This window comes from Ailuropoda melanoleuca, chromosome 10 (genome assembly GCF_002007445.2).
Source record: "Ailuropoda melanoleuca isolate Jingjing chromosome 10, ASM200744v2, whole genome shotgun sequence".
Taxonomy (NCBI): domain Eukaryota; kingdom Metazoa; phylum Chordata; class Mammalia; order Carnivora; family Ursidae; genus Ailuropoda; species Ailuropoda melanoleuca.
Window position 1 is genome coordinate 23,041,210 of NC_048227.1, and position 21,301 is coordinate 23,062,510.

The 21,301-nt window shown below is 40.3% G+C and overlaps 2 protein-coding genes across 5 annotated transcripts in view; one reads left to right on the plus strand and one right to left on the minus strand.

Moving 5' to 3' along the window:
* THUMPD1 (THUMP domain containing 1) overlaps positions 1-21,301 on the plus strand; it is a 45,088-nt gene that overhangs the window by 9,146 nt on the left and 14,641 nt on the right. For 3 of the 4 annotated variants that reach the window (XR_004628469.1, XR_004628470.1, XR_002144302.2), the window contains exon 5: positions 1,525-1,559. The gene's annotated coding sequence lies outside the window, so the exon portion shown is untranslated. Of the gene's footprint in view, positions 1-1,524; positions 8,420-21,301 lie in introns of those variants that run through there. The other variant, XM_002927597.4, reaches the window with a different exon arrangement.
* ACSM4 (acyl-CoA synthetase medium chain family member 4) lies at positions 147-20,934 on the minus strand. Its single transcript, XM_034669567.1, has 13 exons — positions 20,734-20,934; positions 18,552-18,762; positions 14,754-14,961; positions 10,664-10,807; positions 9,684-9,840; positions 7,220-7,299; positions 5,400-5,523; positions 4,611-4,691; positions 4,373-4,474; positions 3,768-3,895; positions 3,572-3,671; positions 1,363-1,482; positions 147-233 (listed from the first exon to the last, which is right to left on the minus strand). The coding sequence occupies exons 1-13, from the start codon at positions 20,932-20,934 to the stop codon at positions 147-149; spliced, it is 1,743 nt and encodes a 580-aa protein (XP_034525458.1).

Sequence of the window (21,301 nt, forward strand, 5' to 3'; positions counted from 1 at the left end):
TAATTTTTGGCTAAGTACAGAACAAAAAATTGAGTTTTTCAGCCAGGAAAAGTCTTCAGCACTGTGAGAGAGTAGTCACTAAATTACCGGGAAGCAAGGACTAAAAGTAAGCCTGTAACTCCTTAATGCTATAATTTCTTATCAGGCTATGTTCGACCCCATTCATGGTCTCTCAGAGTGTTGCGTTTGATTTTCCCAGTGATTGTCTTCGGGAGTTCTGGAACAAATTCCACCTAATTAATAGAGAAACATACTATGAGACACTTGATGCCACTGTGACAATCCCAGTTGTCAGTAAAATAGGGAGAGCTTTCACGTAACTGGCAAGTTTGGGTCTGGGGGATGTCTAGTCTAAACTCATTGTTTATCATCCAGTTGACATTGGACCTACATCAGGAGTTTTTAGTGCAGAGGCTATATGCTTCGTCAGAAGAATATAGTAATCCCTTTACTCCATTGCTTCCCCTTCTAGTTCAAACTAGACCTTGGCCTCTACTGCCCTAAGGAAATAGAAGCCACACCTAGATGCACAGAGAAACAAGTTAATTCTTAGGTTTTGGGCTTTAAAGAGCTGGGTCCTGCAGCCCCTTTCTGAGGGAGACTTTTGAGACTTAATTTTGAGTACAAGTTTCCCCTTATGCCATGGTAAAAATCCTCTTTGTTTCCCTCCCTCAAGATGTTACTATTTTAAAATTTTCTCAAACGTTTTTCTGAAAATCAACTGGTGACTGATTTAGTAAATTTAATGGAGAAAATATAGGTAGTTCTTAGGTTGAAGTTAACTACCTTTTGGTTGAAATACCAATTGAAATGGAGTTCTCATCTTAAGGATCAATATCAACCAACAGTATTCCAGGATGAGAAGGAAAGAAGTTGCAGTGTCTTCTCTGTTTTTATACAGAATTATTCTTAAATCCTCCCTTGAAGTTTTCAGGAAAGATTCCTTTTTTTTTTGGATAACATCTTTTTTTCTGAGCCTTAAGTTTGGTCAGTTGATACATAAAGGCTTGTGCTTTGAAGAGTATTATGGCTTGAGAGTACCGATAGCTGAATCAGGGGCTGTCTTTAAAATTTTTCCACAATTTTTTTTTTTTTCCCTCATGAAATGGGACTGATTAGTCTTCTAAGGATCCTTAGTAGTTATTCAGTATTGCAGAGTTGGTCAAAACTAGTTTATCAAACATTTAAGTGTCTCAAAATAAATTTTTTAAAGCAAAATTGTTAGGGCTAAGCAAGTTGGAATAGGTGTCTTCTACTTATATAATGAGCTACCATAAAGTCAAAAGCCATTAAAATCTATGTACTTAATAGCTTAGACCCTTGTTTGGTAACACACTTAACTTTTGGGCAAAAAATACTTGCCTTCCTTGGATATTTGTAAGGTGCAGTTGACTTTTTCACATGATCCTGAAGTTCAAGAGTTAATTTCTCTGGGTTGGATGATTTAAAGGGTGCAGATAAGACAACAAAAGCTTTCACTACCTGCAGGAGAAAAGTCAATTTATATTGATGTTTGTTTTTCAGACACATCAGGAGTTTGGAATCAATGCTGAACACAGGTACTTACAATTATTTGTTAACAGCAGCTTGAGTGATGAATGCAAATCCAGAGATCACGATCTCTGAACAGAGCTTGGGTACAAGTGGGGTTTTGAGATCTAATTCCAGATAAGTGGTTTGTGAGTGTGAGGAGCGCAGTGTTTCGGTAAAGCTAAAAGTTGAGTTTTATTTACATGTCACACATGTATTTAACATTTCAGTCAGACTAGTCCTATGTATTATACGGGGAGTCCTTGATTTGCAGATGACCCCTCAAACCTACACTATTAGAAGCGTGTAATAGGGAGACAAATGGAGGTTCCAGAGAATATGGTTTTAAAGGGACTTGAGGAGGCTTGGTGGAGGGATTTTGTATGCTGAGAGATGAACTCTTGGGAAGGATCCATCTACCCGTAAAAGGTCTTTTTTGCCTAATATTTCTTGGCTTCTCTTTGGAATACTATTCAAAACCCACCAATTAGATAATTATTGAGGTTAGTTAATTATAGTTTAAGTTATTAATTACTCATACATTGATTCCAATTGGTATTTACTTCTAATGTTCAGATGAAACCAACTATATTGAGAGAATGAGAATATGGTAGCAGGAGAAAAGTACTTTGGAGAATGGAATCCACTGGGTGTGGAGGTGGTACTGGAGGTTTCAGTATGGGTTCCATAGAGTCACTGCAGAGGGTCACTGGTGTGTAAAAGGCATCAGAGAGGGCATCTGCGTGGCTCAGTTGGTTAAACATCTGCCTTCTGCTTGGGTCATGATCCCAGGGTCCTGGGATCGAGCCACACAGTGGGCTCCCTGCTCAGTGGGGAGCTTGCTTCTTCCTCTTCATCTGCCACTCCCCCTGCTGTGCGCTCTCTGTCAAGTAAGTAACTAAAATCTTTTTTTTAAAAAGGGTGTCAGAGAAAGAGGTGTGGGAGGATGCTGATATACAAACTGTTTTTGAAATTTTGCTATTACTGAGTCTGTAAGAAACTTCCATGAGGAAAGGAAACATCACCCTTCCATACTACTTGGCTTCCTCCTAAAACTGAGGCTGTTACTGTCATTCCCCAAGTTCCTTTTCATTAGGTCCTGGGTAGGCTTGTGGGACTTATTTGGGAACCTGGCCACAGTCTCCTATTTGCATTGTTTCTTGTGAGAAAATATATTCTGATTTCCATGACAATCATACGTACAGTAAAATCTGCTTTTTCTTATGCAGCATCTGTTCTCCCCTTTTAGTAATAGTACCCTGATTTTCCTACAGAGTATTACCTTAACTTCTCTCTCTGGTGGTGTTGACACTAACTTCTACCTTCAATGACCAGCATATGATCCTGGTCTGTCCAGTGAGCATACACGATTCTCTGGACCACATTGGTTAGATACATTATCTAAGATAGGCAAATGTTATTCTGGGAGTCGCTTGAAACTGTTGGTAAAGGAACTGTCTCCTTTACTGGTTGTGAAGCTATGTGTGTTTGGAATCAGTTGCTACCAAGTTGGAAGAACCTGCCTGAGTGGAGCCAACCTAAAGAACAACAGCCAGGAAATGAAGAGAAAGTTTTGCTAACTTCACATGAACCCTCAGATGTAGCTGTTGAAGACCTCACTTATGTGTGAGCCAGTAAATTCCTTTTTTTTTTAACTTAAGTCAGTTTGAGTTGAGTTTCTGTCACTTACCACTGAATGAATCCTAATACATCCCCATTGGAACACAACTCATTTGTAAAGTTGAGTTACCGGGTGATGGGTATTGAGGAGGGCACGTGTTGTGAAGAGCACCGGGCGTTATATGCGACTGACGAATCGTTGAATGCTACATCAAAAGCTAATGATGTACTGTATGTCGGCTAACAACATAATTTAAAAAAATGAAGAGAAAAAAATAAAGTCGAGTGCCTAGTATACATTTTTGGCACATGTGTGCTTCATAATGAGAATTACATGACTACTCTTGATTGATTCTTCAGAGGAGTCAAATGGGTAGAACTGGAAAATATCAAATTGCTACTTTAAGGACATTCACTCTACCTCTCCTCTGATTGGATCTGGACTACTGACAACAGCTGATTCAACAACTGCTGGGTGTTCAATTAGCGCACTCTCCACTTCAAACGGCCCAATACGGTACCTAGAAGCGGAAAAGAAGCCCTTGATCACTACATCACCCAAGTAGGAGATCCCCCCTGGCAATCTGTTACTCTCTAAGAGTGGCAAATGTACAAACCCAGAAGATATGATGACATCATCAGCTCTGCCAACAAACCAGAAATACCCATCATTGTCCATCACTCCTCTGTCTCCAGTGACATAAAAATCCCCTCTTACTGTGGCAGCAGTTTTCTCTGGATTGTCCTAGGAATCGAAGATGACTTTGGACATTAATTTGGTCACATAGAAAAAGGTGGATGACACCCATGAAGTGACTAGTACCTTGCACATTCTATTTCTAAAAAATTGATTTTTTTTAAAAAAAGGCAGTTCCTACTGTAGAATACCAAAAGTTCAAGAATATAATGAAAGGGAAACCCCTCTTGCACCTCTTCTGCCCTGTATCGCCCCCTCCCTGCCCCCTGCAGCCTGCCTAGCTGTCTTTTCTGAGGACAAGCACAGCAACTTGTTTCTTACACATAGAATTTAATCTTTACAAAACTCTTAGGAGATAGGTAATATTCTCCCCATTTTACAGTTGATGAAATAGACTTGGATTTTGTGACTTGCCCAAGGTTACTCGGCAACATATGGTGGATATGAAATTTGGACCCAAGTGTGTATGACTCCCTATACCGCCTTTCTATTAACTTGTGACGAGCACATTCTACGTTTTTGTACCACATATTCAGAGAAGAAACAGAAGGGTCGTGTGGACTTCAGTCTGAGGGCAATTTCCCCTTCTTTGCCAGGTGGTAGTATGTTGCCATTTTCATCTACAATCTAGAATGAAAGAAACAATTTAGGTTTCTAAAATTTTCTTTTTACAAAATGAAAATTAGGTTATGAATAGTTGTACAATGACTAGCAGAAAACTGTAAAACATTCTTCTTTATTGAAATAGTCAGATATTACCCACCTGGACGTCATAGGGTAGTACTCTTTTCCCCATTGAACCCGGTTTAATTTCTTGTCCTTTTTGATTGGCACAAATTATTCCCTATTGAGAGAACATGTTTCATATAAGAATGTAAAAATTCATTTTCTGTAACTATGTATATCATGACAAAATAACATAAGACTGAGTTTTGACTGGATCGATTTTCCCATGCTTGTCTTCTGGACACACACACACACAAACACACACAATTTTAGACCAGTACTTCTCAAACATGTGTCAGAATCACCTGGAACATTCATTTTCAAGCACAGGTTGTCAGGCCCCATCCCAGAGTTTCTGATTGAGTAGGTCTGGCTGGGGTGGGGTGGGGTGTCTGAGGAATTTGTGTTGCTACCAAATTCCCATATGCTGCTGCTGCTGCTGGTTTGGGGGCCACACTTTGAAAACTACTTCTTTAGACTAAGGATCCCATTTAGTGCACCTTGGGATAAATTCCCCACTGGGGCTCTCTGGGGTCCTCAGTGCTGTTGAGAAGATGAGCCACTTGATTCTGACCCTGTCCAACCCCTAACACCTTTGAGGCTTCTCCTGCATGGGTAGAAGACAGGAAGACTACAGGGAATAATCCAAATTCCCCTCTGGCCAAGCCAAACTGGGCAATTCAGAGGTTTTGGTAGTCACTGGCAAGGTAAGGTATTCCGGGAAACTACATAAAAATTTAGAGCACCAAGGGGGCTCTTTAGGGGCTCATCCTGGGGTTGAAAGGCCCCCAATATGCTAAGCTTAAGCTTTGCCCATTAAACATACCACTTCTGTCTGTCCGTAGCCTTCATACAGTTCCAGCCCAGTTTGTGCCTTCCACTGTTCCAGCACCTCTGGGTTGAGTGGCTCCCCTCCTGTCAAGCAGTGTCGTAGCTTCTTGAATTTGTATCTGCAGACACAGAGTCACATGGGGTCTTTGGGGAGAAGAAATCTGAGTGGCTTTCATTAAAAAATTATTAGGATGTTCTAGCAACAAGCAAATGAGCTAGGAAAGGCAAATCTTAGGAACAGCAAATATTTTCGAGCACCTACTATCTTACCAGATATGGTTGTAGGTTGTGTGGGGCATATTTGTGATTAAAGTAAATTTCCTGACAGAGCTTGCATTTTTGCAGGCTGTTAAAGGAGGGGAGAAGGTAAGAGAAAATGCTGATAATGATCTTAAGCACTTATTATGAACAAAGTGGTAAAACAACTAACATTAATTGAGCATTTACAGGACTGTGAGAGCTTTAGGAGCATTCTCATAATCCTCATGCCCTATTTTACAGATAAGGAAATTGAGGCTGGGAGAACTTAAAAGAAGTTGCCCAAGGCCTCATGAAGGCCTGAGCTGACTACTCTTCCCCTACCATGTGTTGGGTGTCTGACCAAATAGGCCACTTACATTGAATTCTCAACACAAACACATGAGGCAGCTCTTAATCCTCTCTTGTGGATGGAATTAAGGGAGGCTTACTTAGCAAAGTCATCTCGAATGTCTGAGGTACAGAGCCCCACTTGTTTTCAACCCTGGCCTTACTACTGTGCTTCCCACTTTCTCAAGTGAGAAAGTCTGGAACAGCCTGGCTCTAATGTATTGAGGGTCCAATGGGCAGGACCAGAATTGTGCCGGTTCAAAATAATGCTTGAAAGCCCTTGAACTACTCTTGAGATGTGAGCAAGATGCTCACATTTTGAGGGGCACCTGGGTGGCACAGTCAGTTGACTGTCCGACTCTTGGTTTTGGCTCAGGTCGTGATCTCAGGGTTGTGATCTCAGGATCTCGGGTTCGTGAGATCGAGCCCTATGTCAGGCTCTGTGCGGAGTCTGAGTTTCTCTCTCCCTCTCCCTCTGCCCCTCCCCCCATGTGCTCCCTCTCTCCCTCTCTGTCAAATAAATAAATAAATAAATAAATAAAAAGATGCTCATATATTGAGGGCCACAAGGGTGTTGACCCTGACTAGGATAAGAGAAGGTTCAGATCTGCTTTATTTTGTTTCATAGCACTCTCCCTCCTGGACATCCACACTTGGGGGGATAGAGGATGTGCCGGTCTGCACTACTTAAATTGTTATTACTTACATTGTTTCTCTCTTCCTTTCTGTCCTCATGTATTCAATTCATATTGGTTAAGTAAATGTACATTGCAAGTCCTCTAGGGGTTCAGTTGATTTCAATAAATTGATTATAATCTTCAAGTCATAAGACTTCATTAGCTTTTCTTCAAGGCAGTATAAGTGCAGTTGTATTTTGGGATGGAGGGGAGTTAGTTCTCAGACTGTAGGGTTCTGGTTGTCCCTGAGAAAACATGGAGTTGCCCCTAGAGGCTATCCTTAGGGACAACTGGGAGGTGATTTAGGCAATATCTGGAGACATATTTGATGGTCACCAGGGAGGTTCCACTGGCATCTAGTAGGTGGAGGCCACGTAGAATGCTGCTCAACGTCCTACAGTGCACAGGACAGCTCCCGACAGCACAGAATTATTCAGTCCAAAATGTCAGTAGTGGCAAGACTGAGGAAACCTGTGCTGAAATGGGGAGATGTGTGATGCTGGACTGCAGCTTTTGTTTGTGCTTCAAATGGAGATTTCCACTCAAGTACCTTTTCAGATCTTTCTGCACAAGCATCCGGTACACAGTGGGAGCGCTGCACAGGGTCGTGATGGGATAAGTGGTGAGCGTCTGGATGATGGAGAAAGACAGTTGTCAGAAGTGGTTAATTAGAGGCCACAACTAGAGCTGACGTCTGCAACCCCTCATCCTCTTTCATTGACATGTTTCCACCATATGCTCACTACTAGGAATAAGAAAGCAAGTATTTATTAGTTGTCACTAGTGACTGTATGTCTGTTGGGAATTTCCAATTTTGGAAAGAACATGTGTATGTTACAGTAACAGACATACACAATCAACTTCAACAGAAAGTAAATTGTTGAACTTGAGACCAGCCCCAAAGTCTGAACTAATTTATTTTACCTCAGGGCTGCAAATTGCTTTCATGGTGGAATTTTGAAACCCCCTGCCTGGGGCGTCTGGGTGGCTGCCTTCAGCTCAGGTCATGATCCCAGGGTCCTAGGATTGAGCCCTGCATCAGGGCTGCTCCCTCTCTCCCCTGCTTGTGCTCTCTCACTCTCTTGCTCTTAAATAAATAAATAAAACCTTAAAAACCAAAAAAGAAACCCCCTGCCCATATATTTCTACACAGTACTCACCCTGGATGTAAATTAACCTACCAAAACCTTCCAACACTTTATCTATAAAAGACACCAGTCCCGGGGCGCCTGGGTGGCTCGGTTGGTTAAGCCTCCTACTCTTGGTTTACACTCAGGTCATGATCTCAGGGTCGCAAGATTGAGCCCTGCATAGGCTCCGCAATTAGCACGGAGTCTGGTTGGGATTCTTTCCTCCTCCCTCTCCCTTTCCCTCTGCTCCTCCCCTTGCTTGTGTGCTCTCTCTCTCTAAAATTCAAAAACAAAAACAATCCCTTTGAGCAGATTGATTAAATGCATTAGTAAGGCCATTTTTCAGGACTTTCCTTAACTGTTTAAGATTTGATGGGCTCATTTTACCTCCAGCCTCACAGAAAAATAATGAGCTAGGCATGTTAAATCTAGAGAGATACTCATGTTTTAGATGTGCTATATCTAGAGAGATTCCACGATGTCACATAATGAATTGACAGTTTGTATTAAATTTAAGCATTTGAGGGGCACCTGGGTGGCACGGCGGTTAAGCGTCTGCCTTCGGCTCAGGGCGTGATCCCGGCGTTATGGGATCGAGCCCCACATCAGGCTCCTCTGCTATGAGCGTGCTTCTTCCTCTCCCACTCCCCCTGCTTGTGTTCCCTCTCTCGCTGGCTGTCTCTATCTCTGTCGAATAAATAAATAAAATCTTTTTAAAAAAATTTTAAGCATTTGAGAGAGTATTTTCAAGATGTATTTCTAGGCTATCTGGATTGTCAAAGATCAAGAAAAACTTTTGATCCATAAGTGAGCATTTCTATTATCTGTACTTGCTCCCTGGATTCCAGCTGTTCTTAATAAGTGTAAATGCATGTAACTTAGAATAGTGTAGTTCCTAGAGCATTTAAAATACACACAGTCTTTGTAAAATAAGAGTATTCTTATTTTAATAGACTTATTTAATATAAAAAATGTTTTAATAGACTTATTTAATATAAATGCCATATATTATATCTTAATATATCTTATTTAGTATGATATTAAACAAGACTATTAAAAAAGAATATATTTATTACTTAAATATTATATAATATTTACTATTTTATTTAAAAAAATCTTATTTTTAAAAATGCAGGATTTAGAATTGCAAAGTTAGTTTATCTACTCAGGGCACTTTGTAAACCTGACATAAGGATCCTAGTTCTTATGTTACCCACCATTTCTGTTAAGACCCTCAAGCCATCTCGTCAGACCAGTTAGCAAAATAACAGGGTGAGTATAGCTTTTATTCACACACAGGTGTGGTGTTTAATAATATGTGTTTCATTAGACATAATTGGTTTTTCATGGTTGAAAAATAATTGGCCTGAATCACATCTTTCTAAAGGCTAAAGAAATCGAGCAATCTGATACCTCAGTCTAGCTGTGTCTGGCTAAGAAGGAGGGACATGCCTGGTCTCAAGACAAATATTGGGTTCTGAGAATTAACAAAATGAAAAGCACAGGGTGAGGGGAGAATGGAAGGAGCTACTCTGGGAGAAAGGTGACCCCACCTTCAGTCTTCTCTACATAGGGTTTTGGATTTATCATCTATTGTTTTTGTTTCACGGAATCAGAAATCAAAGATTTGTTTAGACTTGAGGCTTCTAATCTGTTACTCAGAACCTTTAGAATCCTGAATAGTTTGAAGCATGAGAGTGTGGGTGTTCCTTCTCTGTTAAATACATTCAAGAGCCAAATCCCCAGAGACTTCATTTTTTTAGAAAGGAGTGATTTCCACAAGCCCAGGAAACTGTATTCTGAAGAATCATTTCTTTGTGGTTTTGGCAGGGGGTGGGGTGGGGGGAAGACAAGGGAAAGATGTAGCTAGAAACCATGACTTACATCCAGGAAGGTATCAGTGTCAAACTGGGCCATCCGATGTACAAAGACACAGGCTCCCTGAAGCCAGGATGAAAACACACTGCCAATGGCAGCCTTGATCCAGCCAGTGTCAGACATATTCCATATGATATCTGAGGACTTCAGGTCTAGCCAATACCTAAATGATATGGAGAAGCAACAAGACAGACCAAAAAACCCCCAAATTAAACAAAACAAAAAGCAGAAAAGCAAACAAACTGGAATCTTTGAGAACTGGCTAGAATCTCAATGGCTACAGAGAAGCGTCGAAAGAAGCCCAAAGGCAGGATGAGTGATTCTGTCTCCCACTTTTGTTAGAGGACTTTCTCAGAATCCTAGGTAATCTGAAAGTAGAGAGGGAGGCTGGGTTTGACACGATATTCTGAGTTTGTTCATTGATGCAACAAATATTTATTGTGCAAATATATGCTAGGCACCGTTCTCCCTAGCATAATGAGTGAGATAGACCAGATATCTGCTCTTACTTTAGCAAGACAGATAGTGGATAAGCACACAATAAAATGAGTAAGAATATAAATCAGTATCATTATTTCAAATAGTGGTAAGTGCTCTGAGGAAAATAAAACAGGGTAAAGTGATAGTTTTAGGATACCTAGGAAAGTCTTTCTAGGTGGGTGAATTTACCTGGCAATGAGAAGGAACCAGGCATGTTGTTGTGGAGATGGGATCAAGGTTGGTTCCTGTATATCACCCTGTGTATCATCACACAAGTACACTCCTTAATCCCATGACCTATTTAACCCATAAATTCTTGCTTGATCCACTGGTGAGATGGTGCCATTTACTGAGCTAAGGCTGGGCAGGGGCATCAAGGATTCTGTTTTATAGATGTTACACTGGAGAAATCGAATAGTCATCCAAGTGGGGGTGTCAGCTAGGCAGTTGAATATACATGTTGGCAACTCAGGGGAGAGTTTAGCAAAAACAGTCTTCTTCCCTACCTTCCACAGAGGGTGTACCCAATTCCGAGGCTGCTCTGAGAGTGCTGGGCCATCTTGGGAGAGCCTGTGGTCCCACTGGTGAAATAAATGGCCATTGGTTCTTGACTTCCTGTCTCCACACAGCTATGCTCTGCAGAGGCGGATCTGAAAATATGGGTCCCAACCCAACATGGTGGCTGAAGATGGCAGACAAGTTTAACTCTGAGACTATATATATATATATTTTTTTTCTTTTTTCCTTTGCTACTTGTGCCCTCTTAATATCAGATAACAGTTAATAGAACAAAACCTAATCCAAAGCCTCCTTGAAAGGAATTTCTCAATAAATCTTAAAGGGATTTTGGAGATCAGTGCAAAGCTGTAACAACTCATTTCTCTCTCTTTTTAAGCACCACCTCTGTATAGGCCACATTGATAACCAAGATGACTTTCAATATCAGTGACAAAAAGATGTGTATTTTATTTACTTAAATATTTTTTTCTAAGTGCTTTTTTTTTTAATCTGTGATTTTTAAAAATCAGTCATGAGTCTGTGAATTGTTTATTAACATTTCAGGAGGTTTTATGATTTAAAGGAAGATCTTTTGGCATTTGAATCAAACTTTTTAATACTTTTTATTCAGCATCTTCATCACTGGCAGACACAGTTAGGTGCTTACCATATAGCATACCATTCTTCTCCCTTGCACTGATAAAACTCTGATTTTGTTCTGGTATCAGGCAGTTATATGCTTCGGGGGAGACTGTTCCTTATATAGCTCCAGGGGTTGAATCTTGATTATCCTAAACCAATCGTGGTAATTCTCATGCCAAAGACTGATTTAGGAATGGGCACACATACAGTTACAGTCAATGAGATTTAAAGGCTATATGGAAAGGATTTATGTTTCCTTAATACAAATCAAAACCACAATGAGATACCACCTCACACCTGTCAGAATGGCTAAAATTAACAAGTCAGGAAACAACAGATGTTGGCAAAGATGCCTAGAAAGGGAAACCCTCTCATACGGTTGGTGCGAATGCAAGCTGGTGCAACCACTCTGAAAACAGCATGGAGGTTCCTCAAAAAGTTGAAACGAGCTACCCCATGACCCAGGAATTTCACTACTAGGTATTTAGCCCAAGACACAAATGTAGTGATCCGAAGGGGCACCTGCACCCCAATGTTTCTAGCAGCAATGTCCAAAGGGCCAAACTATGGAAAGAGCCCAGGTGTCCATCAACAGATGAATGGATAAAGAAGATGTGGTATATATATACAATGGAATACTACTCAGCCATCAAAAATGATATCTTGCTATTTGCAGCCACGTGGCTGGAATCAGAGGGTATTTTGTTAAGCGAAATAAGTAATCTGAGAAAGACAATTATATGATCTCACTGATATGTGGAATTTAAGAAACAGAGGATCATTGGGGAAAAAGGAAAAAATGAAACAAGATGAAACCAGAGAGGGAGACAAACCAAAAGAGATTCTTAATCTTAGGAGACAAACTGAAGGTTGCTGGAGGGGAAGGGGGATGAGAGGTTGGGGTAGCTGGGTGATGGACAGTAAGGAGGGTACATGATATAATGAGCACTGGGAATTATATAAGACTAATGCCTCACTGAAGTCTACCTCTGAAAGTAATAATACACTATATGTTAATTGAATTTAAATTTAAAAAAACCAAAAAACAAAAAGGAAGAAAATGTTTTCTTGTTCTCAAAAGAGTCATGAGGAAGGAATGCTGCATTTCTCCTCCCCACGCATCTTGTTTTCTGGACTTTGGATATTGTTGTGAAAGTATATTACATCTGGAACTACCCTAGGTATGTTGGAATCACTGGGAGGCTGTGGGGTGCAGGAAGGTTAGGGAGGGATTAGTAGATATACTGAGGATGGCACGATGGAAAGATGACTGAATCTGGGTTCATGCTAACTTCATTGTAGCACTGAATAACCAGCTCTCATTCCACTCTACCTCGGTACTTCTTATTTGTCATATAATAAAATTGTGTTGTTTAAGCCACTTATACTTGGGTTTCCTAGTACTAAAGACAAGAGCATTCTCTAATTAGATAACAATAACAGTATCTGTATAAGATTGTCTGTATAGACAGCTTCAACATTTCCTTCCATCCTTGTGCAAGCATGCCACTCCCTCATTGAGGAATGGAGCCTATGTCCCCTCTCCTTGAATCTGGGCTGGTCTTAAGACTAGCTTTCATGGGTGGAGTGTGACAGAATTTCTTTGACTTCTCAGCTTAGGTCTTAGAGAGGCTTTGTAGTTTTCACTTTTCACTGGGAGGAACGCAGCCACCATAGAAAAATGTTCAGACTGTTCTGCTGGAGAGAGAGACCATGTGTAGGAGAAGTGAGGTGCTTCAGCTAACACAAAAGCTTCAGACTTGAGAGTGAACCCCTTCTTGTGTCCTCCAGTTTCAGTCAAGCTGATGTGAAGAAGGACAAGCTGCCTCTGTTGAAGCCTGCATGAACTTCTAACCCACGGAATCCTGAGCAAATGAAATGATTGTTGGTTTATTCCACTAAATTCTGGGATATTTTATAGCTTAGTATTGGATAACTAACAGAATACCTGAGAATTTTGGAGACTCTGTATCATTTCCTGAGTTTAAGGAAATAGGGTCAAGGGTGCCATTTTAATTCATCTTGTTGATGAGTGAATAAGATTGTCATTAAAATGGTAAAGCAATGAGGATTAATATATAAACATACACTATATTGTCAAACATAGTTTCATGAAATACTAATATGATTTTCTTGGCAATTTGCCTTCTCCCCCCCCAAAAGATCACTCAGTTATATTTTTCAGTATATATATGTATTTATATATATATATATTTATATATATGCATGTGTGTGTGTGTATGTGTATATTGTGTGTGTGTGTGTATATACACACACACACACACACATACACACACACACACACACACACACACACACACACACACACACACTGAATTTGAGAAGAACCAAATTGGAATCAGAGCAGCCACCCTAGGGACTAATCTAGGTGGGAGAAGATGTGGGTCTCCAAAGTGAGTTCTGCAAGGTAATCCACTGAAGATGAGAAGAAAAATTAGAATTTAAAAATTAGAAGAAAATTTAGAATTTTTTCTAATTGAAAAATTAGAAGAAAAATTAGAATTTAAAAAGAATTTTATTGATTCACCAGAGTGAATGGGATGGAGGGAAGGAGGCCAAGTAAAGAGCTAGCAGGACTTGGAGATTGATTGGACTTGGAGGGTGAAGGAAGGAGGCAAGGCTGATCTGCTTTTAACATGGGCGACTGGGAGAATCACATGCTTTACCAGCTGAGCCAGCCAGGCGCCCCTCAATAATTATTTTTAAAGATATTCTATAATTCAGCAATCAATAAAGAGCATCAAATTATGTTCATGGGATATATATAGATTTATAGATCTATATATAGATAGATCTATATATAGTGAAGCTGGTGTGTGGGGACTGGAGAAAGGGGGATTTCTTCACAGTATCTAATACTGTGGGGGGAAAAGCACTATTATTTTTAATGTTTCTCAATCCAGTGTGGAACCCTTTAATGTAAGGCTTTAGATTTTCTTTTTTCTTTTACCAAAAGAGGACACATTACAATCTGTGGGTGACAAGGAGATTTTCAATTAGTGATTTCACTGTCTGACTTACTCTGTTTCTTTGGACACCTGAGTTTTATCTTTCTGGATTTTTCAGAACTGATTATATGTTGATGACTTCCAGATTTGTATCTTTAGGTCCTTAAGTCTGACACTCATGTATTGACCACCTGCTGAACGTTTGGATGTTCACAGACCCCTCAAATCTTAATATGTCCAACTTTAAACTCTTTCTTCAGCTCTGCTGCCCACCCATTCAGTCACCCATCTTAAAAAGCAGATCAACTTTGACTCCTTCCTTTATCCTCTAAGTCCAGTCAAAGCTTCCATTAGGTGATTCTTTTATGGGAAGGAGTCTGGATCAACTGACAGTATTGCTAAGTCCTTGGAGGCAAGGAGACTCTGAGATACAGTTGCAATTGATGTTATTGCTGGTACTGCAGATGAGGCAGGAGAAGATACTCACTGAAATAATTCCTGGAAGCTGAGCCACCCATTCTGGCTGCGTGGAGACACCAGGAGTTTGGTCTTCAAGTCAGGACATTCTGACATGATGGACTCCACTGCCGGGACCACCTCCTCACTGGCCACAATACATCTGGCCTTGGATGCTCGTAGCCGATAGAGAATGTCTTTTGCTCTCAGCTGGGTTGTTCCTGGCATGAAGACCAGCCCTGGGAAGGAGAGAGAGCCCTGAGCTGAAATAGAACTCTTGTCCCTTAGGTAAGATTATGTACCGTGGAAACAGGCTTCATGCTTGGGTGAGGAATACAGCCTTTAGCTACTCCTGTCTTTGTCCCCAGGGACATCCCACAGGACCCTGGTCACTGGGAGATCCTTAGAGCAGTGGCTTCAGAATCTGATAGTCCTTGGGTCTAATTCTGTCTTCGTGACTTACTAGCTTTGTGAGCTTGAACATGTTATTTGATCTCTCTGTGCCTTCCTTTCCTTATCTGTAAAATGGGGAAAATAATAGTAAGTGTCTGGCATACAGTAGGCATTATAATGGTGGGCTATTATTATGTAACATTTTTGTGGAACATTTGAATCCTTATTATATAATACTTAAATAGCACTTTACAGCTCATAAGAAATTTTCAGGAACATTATCTTATTCAATCTTCTGAATCAATGGTCTCCAAAGTGAGTTCTGCAAGGTAATCCACTGAAGATGAGAAGAAAAATTAGAATTTAAAAAGAATTTTATTGAGATATTAGTATTCTTTATGTTTTAATCTCATTTTGTGTATATTTTATAACATGCATGCTATACTGTTCAGAAGAACAATAAAAATAATTATATCCAGATGGGAGGATGTGTATCCCAAATATCTTTATTGATAGACTGCAATCAGAAGAGCCTGGAGGCCACTGTTCTAAGCAGTCACGTAGGTCCATGCTGTTGGAATGTGAGATTGAGTTATAGCCACTGAGTGGCAGAGTCAGTCCTCAAATCTGGGTTTCCCAGTGGTCTGGAATTGTCAAAGTTTTCCTATACAACTTTGGCAATGCTTAGTTTATCCCACCTTTTCACTCCATTCTAAACACTGGCCTGAGATGGGCCTGATTTTAAAATATCAGTTCCTTATGAGAAGAACATATATGGGAGAGTTAGATGAAAGAGGGAATGTGGTTTGCTCTTTCTAAGTGAATCAGTGAAGGAAAGAGAAGTGTATGTAAAGCATTACAAATAGCCACTACCATTTATTGAGCACTTATGTGTCTGCTATCTCACTTAAAACCAATCCCAGTGTATAGGTGACAACTAGCCCAGGGTCACAAAGTCAGTAAGTGACAGAACCAGGATTGAAAGATACATTTCCTAGACTCCCAAGACCTGTGTTATATAGCAGACTACTTATTCCTTGGTGAGTTTCCTAAGTCAGAGAAATAGGGAGATGCAGATTTGAATTCCTAGAAAGGAGGCTATACTCACTGAATATATTTTACAAACTCTCACATGTCATCACCTCTTGGAAAAATGAACAAATATATGACATTAAGGAAGTTAAGTAAGAAAATACCTGACTGGATTTCAGATAGTACACTCTATATAAAAATACGACTATGTATTTTGCAAACACTTGTTTGTTTTTTTTAAGATTTTATTACTTTATTTATTTGTCAGAGAGAGAGAGAGCGTGCAACTAGGGGGAACGGTAGAGGGAGAAGCAGGCTTCTTGCACAGCAGATTGGGATTTGGTCCCAGGACCCTGGGATCATGACCTGAGCCAAAGGCAGACACTTAACCGACTGAGCCACCCAGGCAACCCACAATCACTTGTTCTTAATGGCTCAGAAATTATTAGTACTCTTGGTAGATTTGTGACATGTATGTGTTCAGTGAATAGCATGGGGGTTAAGGAAAATTTCTCTTCCGGTGGATTTCAGACGTATACACTTTACAGCAAAAGCAAAATATTTTACCACATGGTACAATACAAGCATCTCAGTATTCACTCAGAATATTTAATAACTCTGACTTAGAAAAAAATCCTCAGCTGCTTGCTTCACATTTAATTAACTGAATGTTTTGACCATTCAGCATGTGGGTTGGTTTTTAATCTTGGCATTTCCCAAATTGCTTAAATTATGTTAAGTAATATTGAGTACATTTTTAATGACAAACCACCTTTAATCTCCTTTCAACCCACAATTGGTTTCACATTTCCAAGTTCCTTTTTATACTGAATGCAAAAAGAATTTTATCTACTGCTTTTTAAAAAATTTAATATTGGCAGTAAGAGCATTTTTCAACACCATTATGAAATCCTTATTAGTTCATCTTTTTAATGATATCCCATCAAGTTGAGGTATCATAATTTCAACCAGCAATGAACACATCTCAAATAAACTTTGTTGGCTAAGTCGTAATTTAATTAATCATTTCTATATAGTTGTTTCCAATTTTTTTCTCTTATTAATGATATTGTAACAAACATCTTTATGTTCTCTATAGTAGTTTTTCCTTTGGTATTCTTATTTATTTTTAATTGATTTATAAACATTTATATCATGCTCTGGAGTAGGGATTGGCAAACTTTTTCAGTAAAGGGCCGGAGAGTAAATATCTTAGGCTTTGTGAGCTATTCCATCTCTGTCTCAATTAATAATTCTGCTGTTTTAGAGCAAAAAGAGCCATAGACAATATGTAAATGAGCAAGCATGGCGGTATTCCATTAAAACTTTAAAACTTTATTTATAAAAATAGGTGGCTAACCCATGGGCCATGGTTTTTGCCAACCTCCGTCCTAGAGGGGAAAACAATACTGTGGAATTTTTATTTGGGGTACATTATAAATTACTACTTTGATAGAAAATGTGTCATTGAATACATTTCTTTTTGCCTAGAAAGAGGAAGAGGTTTTCCAACTGGGATCCACAGTCAGTCTTATAAGTCTTTACATTATAAAATGCTTTTTCTTCCATTAGTATTTTCATACCAGGGAGAATCCAAATATATTCTAGAAAGTAAATTCTGGATCATCTAGAGAAATGTATCATAACCAACTCTGCCAAGAGGCGTTACTATCCACATTTGCTTTGATAGAGCTTTGTGTTTAAATCCCAATTGTGGGGTGCCTGGGTGGCTCAGTTGGTTAACTGTCTGACTCTTGATTTCAGCTCAGATCATGATCTGACAGTTGTGGGATTGAGCCCTCCATCAGGCTCCATGCTGAGATTCCCCACCCCTCTCCCCTCTCTCTCAAAAAACAAATAAATAAAATCTTTAAAAATAAATAAATAAATCCCAATTCCGTAGCTTTCTAGTTGTGTGACTTTGGACAAGCTTCTTAACATCTCTGAACCTCAGTTTCCTCTCTTGCAAACCTCTTTTTTTTTTTTTTTGGCAGTACCCACCTCTTAATAATAATAATAGTTGCTATTATTATTCCATCATGGTGGTTCTTCATCTCAACTCTTATTTTCTGTTCTTTGTAAGCATAGCTTCAGTCGGAACTAACAGTTCAGAAAAACCTCAAATTTCATTCTCTCTCTCTTTCTGCATGATTTAGAAATGTTAAATATTGGGGCACCTGGTGGCACAGTCGGTTGAGCATCTGACTCTTGGTTTCCGCTCAGGTCACGATCTCAGGGTGGTGAGGTGGAGCCCCAAGTCTGGCTCTGTGTTCAGTGCGGGGTCTACTTGAGATTCTCTCTCCCTCTCCCTCCCCCCACCACTTGCATGCGCGTGCTCTCTAAAATGAATAAATAAAATCTTTTTTTTTTTTTTAAAAAAGAAATGTTAAATATTGGCACTGACCTGTTCGCATACAAGCCACGTTTACAAGCCACCACTCTGGGATACGAGGCAGAATCACAGCCACTCGGTCTCCTCTCTTTAGGCCACAGGGCTTGGTGAGCACATTGGCAGCCTTTCGGGACAAGGAGCCCAGTTCTTCAAAGCTCCATTTGACCTCGTCCCCTTTGCCGTTCACCCACCACAGGGCTGGGTTGGCTGGTCTCTCTCCTGTCTGGCCATGGGCACATGGGAAAGAAAAAAAGCTTACATGACTGGTCTACCAAATAGATGGGACATCTGCCATTACTTCCCCTCAGTACCCGTGGTGGTGGATTCCGGTAAGAGCACCCCAGTTTGTCTTTGGGGGAACAACTCCTCTCCTGTTGAATACAGTCTAGGTGAGCAACCCATCAGGGTAATTACCCACCCACCAGTGGGTGGCATGTGACTCATGTTGGACGAGTCAGACCTTCTCTCCCGGATTTTGAGTTTTCTGAGAAGAACCAAAAGATAGAACATGGTTGAAACAAAACCTATGTGTGGGCTTTTGGTGCTTACGTATCTTGAGGAAGCTGTCCTTATTTCCTGGTCTTGCTGAGACTGACTGTCCAGCTTGCAACCCAGTTTTGTGAGCACTCCTTTGTCCAATAATTTTTTTTTCTTGCTTAACTTAGATTCTGTTCCATCCAAATAACCACAATTTTTGTACTAAAGTTGATTAGGAACTTAACATCCTTTATTTTTTTTTTACCCAAAAGGCTGAAGTATGGGTTTCATAGGTAACAAAGAACAAAATGGTGGGCCTTTGGCGGGGGGTTCATCAAGTGATTGATTTCTGGAGGAAACTTCTCATATGATTCTACAAGTACACTGTCTATGCTGCAAAACCTCTTTGCTTTATGTGTTACCTGGGGAAAAAATTATTTCTCCTCTCTTCCCCTATCTGGAATATCTGGAATGCTCCTTTTACCTTCCCTGGTTGGAAATATTTCAAAACTTAATTTCCATTTTACTTCCTCTAGGAAGCTTTCCTTAGGCTCCCCTTCTTCTCCTCTCTGACTTCTCTGTGTTTCTGCAGCATTATGCTCAAATGCCAGATGACTTCATTGCACTGAATCATAGGCCCTGCTCTGTGGGTATAAGCTCCCTAAGATCAGGGGCTGTTTCCTGTACGCTTGGGACTGGTGACCTTGGATAAGGAGCTTAACTTCTGTGAGGTCAATTTCCTTATCTGCACCCCCCCCCCAGGGTGGCGATGGGGATTTGATGAAATAATATAGGTCAGTATTTCTCAATCTTTAGTCATTGGAGTATCACTATTTTTGCCAGATCTGTCTACACCTGTGCTATTGTTCTTTGTATTTTTCTTTACATTTACTTACTTTTCTTGTACACATTTACTTAAGAAGGAAAATGCATTTACTCGTCACCGTAATTGGAGAACCAGTACTGCTTGTTAAAAGTAGGTTACTGAAAAATAAGTATATTAAAAACAAAATATGCCCAGAGATTTTCAACTTCTACCTGCTCTTTTGTTCAAAAGAGAATTTAGCAAGTATAAGAGAGCTGTTAAAGATGTAAATGGATTTAAAGGAAGACTTTCCCCTCAATTTAATAGGAAAGATTGATTCAACATTATTTGAAACCTTGTATATCTTCTGAGGCACAGGTCCTTGCAGTGAATTTTGGTAAGCACAGATAGGTAAGTATCTAGCTCCATGCCTGCCATGGGGTGGGGTCAGTAAGCAGGGACTTGACCTGAGGCTACAGTGCAAACATGCAAGGCTTTTTGCTTCATTTTTTTCAGCATCTGATTCTTTCCTAATCACTCCAATGATGACTATTATTATGAAACCAAAGTTCAAATTACTGTTTTTTGGATAAGCCAGTGACCAGCCCAGACAGATGAATAGAGAGCAAAGAGCTGCTGCGTAGGACTTGGAGAAAATGAAGGAAAAGAGGCAGGATTCTGTAAGTAACCACTGTAAGGGAGACCGAGGAGGCTCCAGAGAAAGACAGCATGTGTAGTTGTGAATCAAAGATCTTCCCTGGGGAGAGAGGAGGGCAAGGGGAAAACAAACAAAGGAAATCAAGAAGGATGAAAGAAATGAATTAAGAGTGGTAAATGGACCACGGAACAAGAAATGGAAGCCTGAAATGTATGTGGATACCAAGCATCTAACAGAAGCCTGTCATGTCATACCTTCTCCTTTTGGGACCACTGGTCCAGCACATCCCCAGCAAAGTTAAAGTTCTTAGGCAGTGACTTTTCACAGCGATTTATGGCTTCAAAGTCAGCAAGAGTCAAAGGTGCCCAAAGCTGGTGATCTTTGTGAAGGTACCGGCCAGTTGGCTTTGCAAGCCAGATGAATCTGAACGTCTGGTAGCGGAAAAAAATCATCATGATTCCCGAAGGACCTTGTCAATTGATATGAATGTGGAAGTTCTGCAGCCTGTGGGGGTAGATGAGTGGAGAGCGTTAGTTTCTCCAGATGCTCTGTGGTGAGATTGGGAAGTGGATTGTGGCTGTGTGCTTCCCCCCACCCCCAGGGAAGTTGGGGAACACCTGGAAAAGACCCATTCTTCTTTAGAGCTGTGGCAGTCAGCCTTTCACCAGTTTCCCTGCCACTGGCCTCTCCCTCTTCATTCTATGATCAGATTGTACTTAAAACAAAACAAAACCAATGACTATAGAATTGTCAGGCTCCCATCTTGTGTCCCTACCCTCTCCCCCAACCAAACAATAGACAACCAGAATATTTGCTGCCACA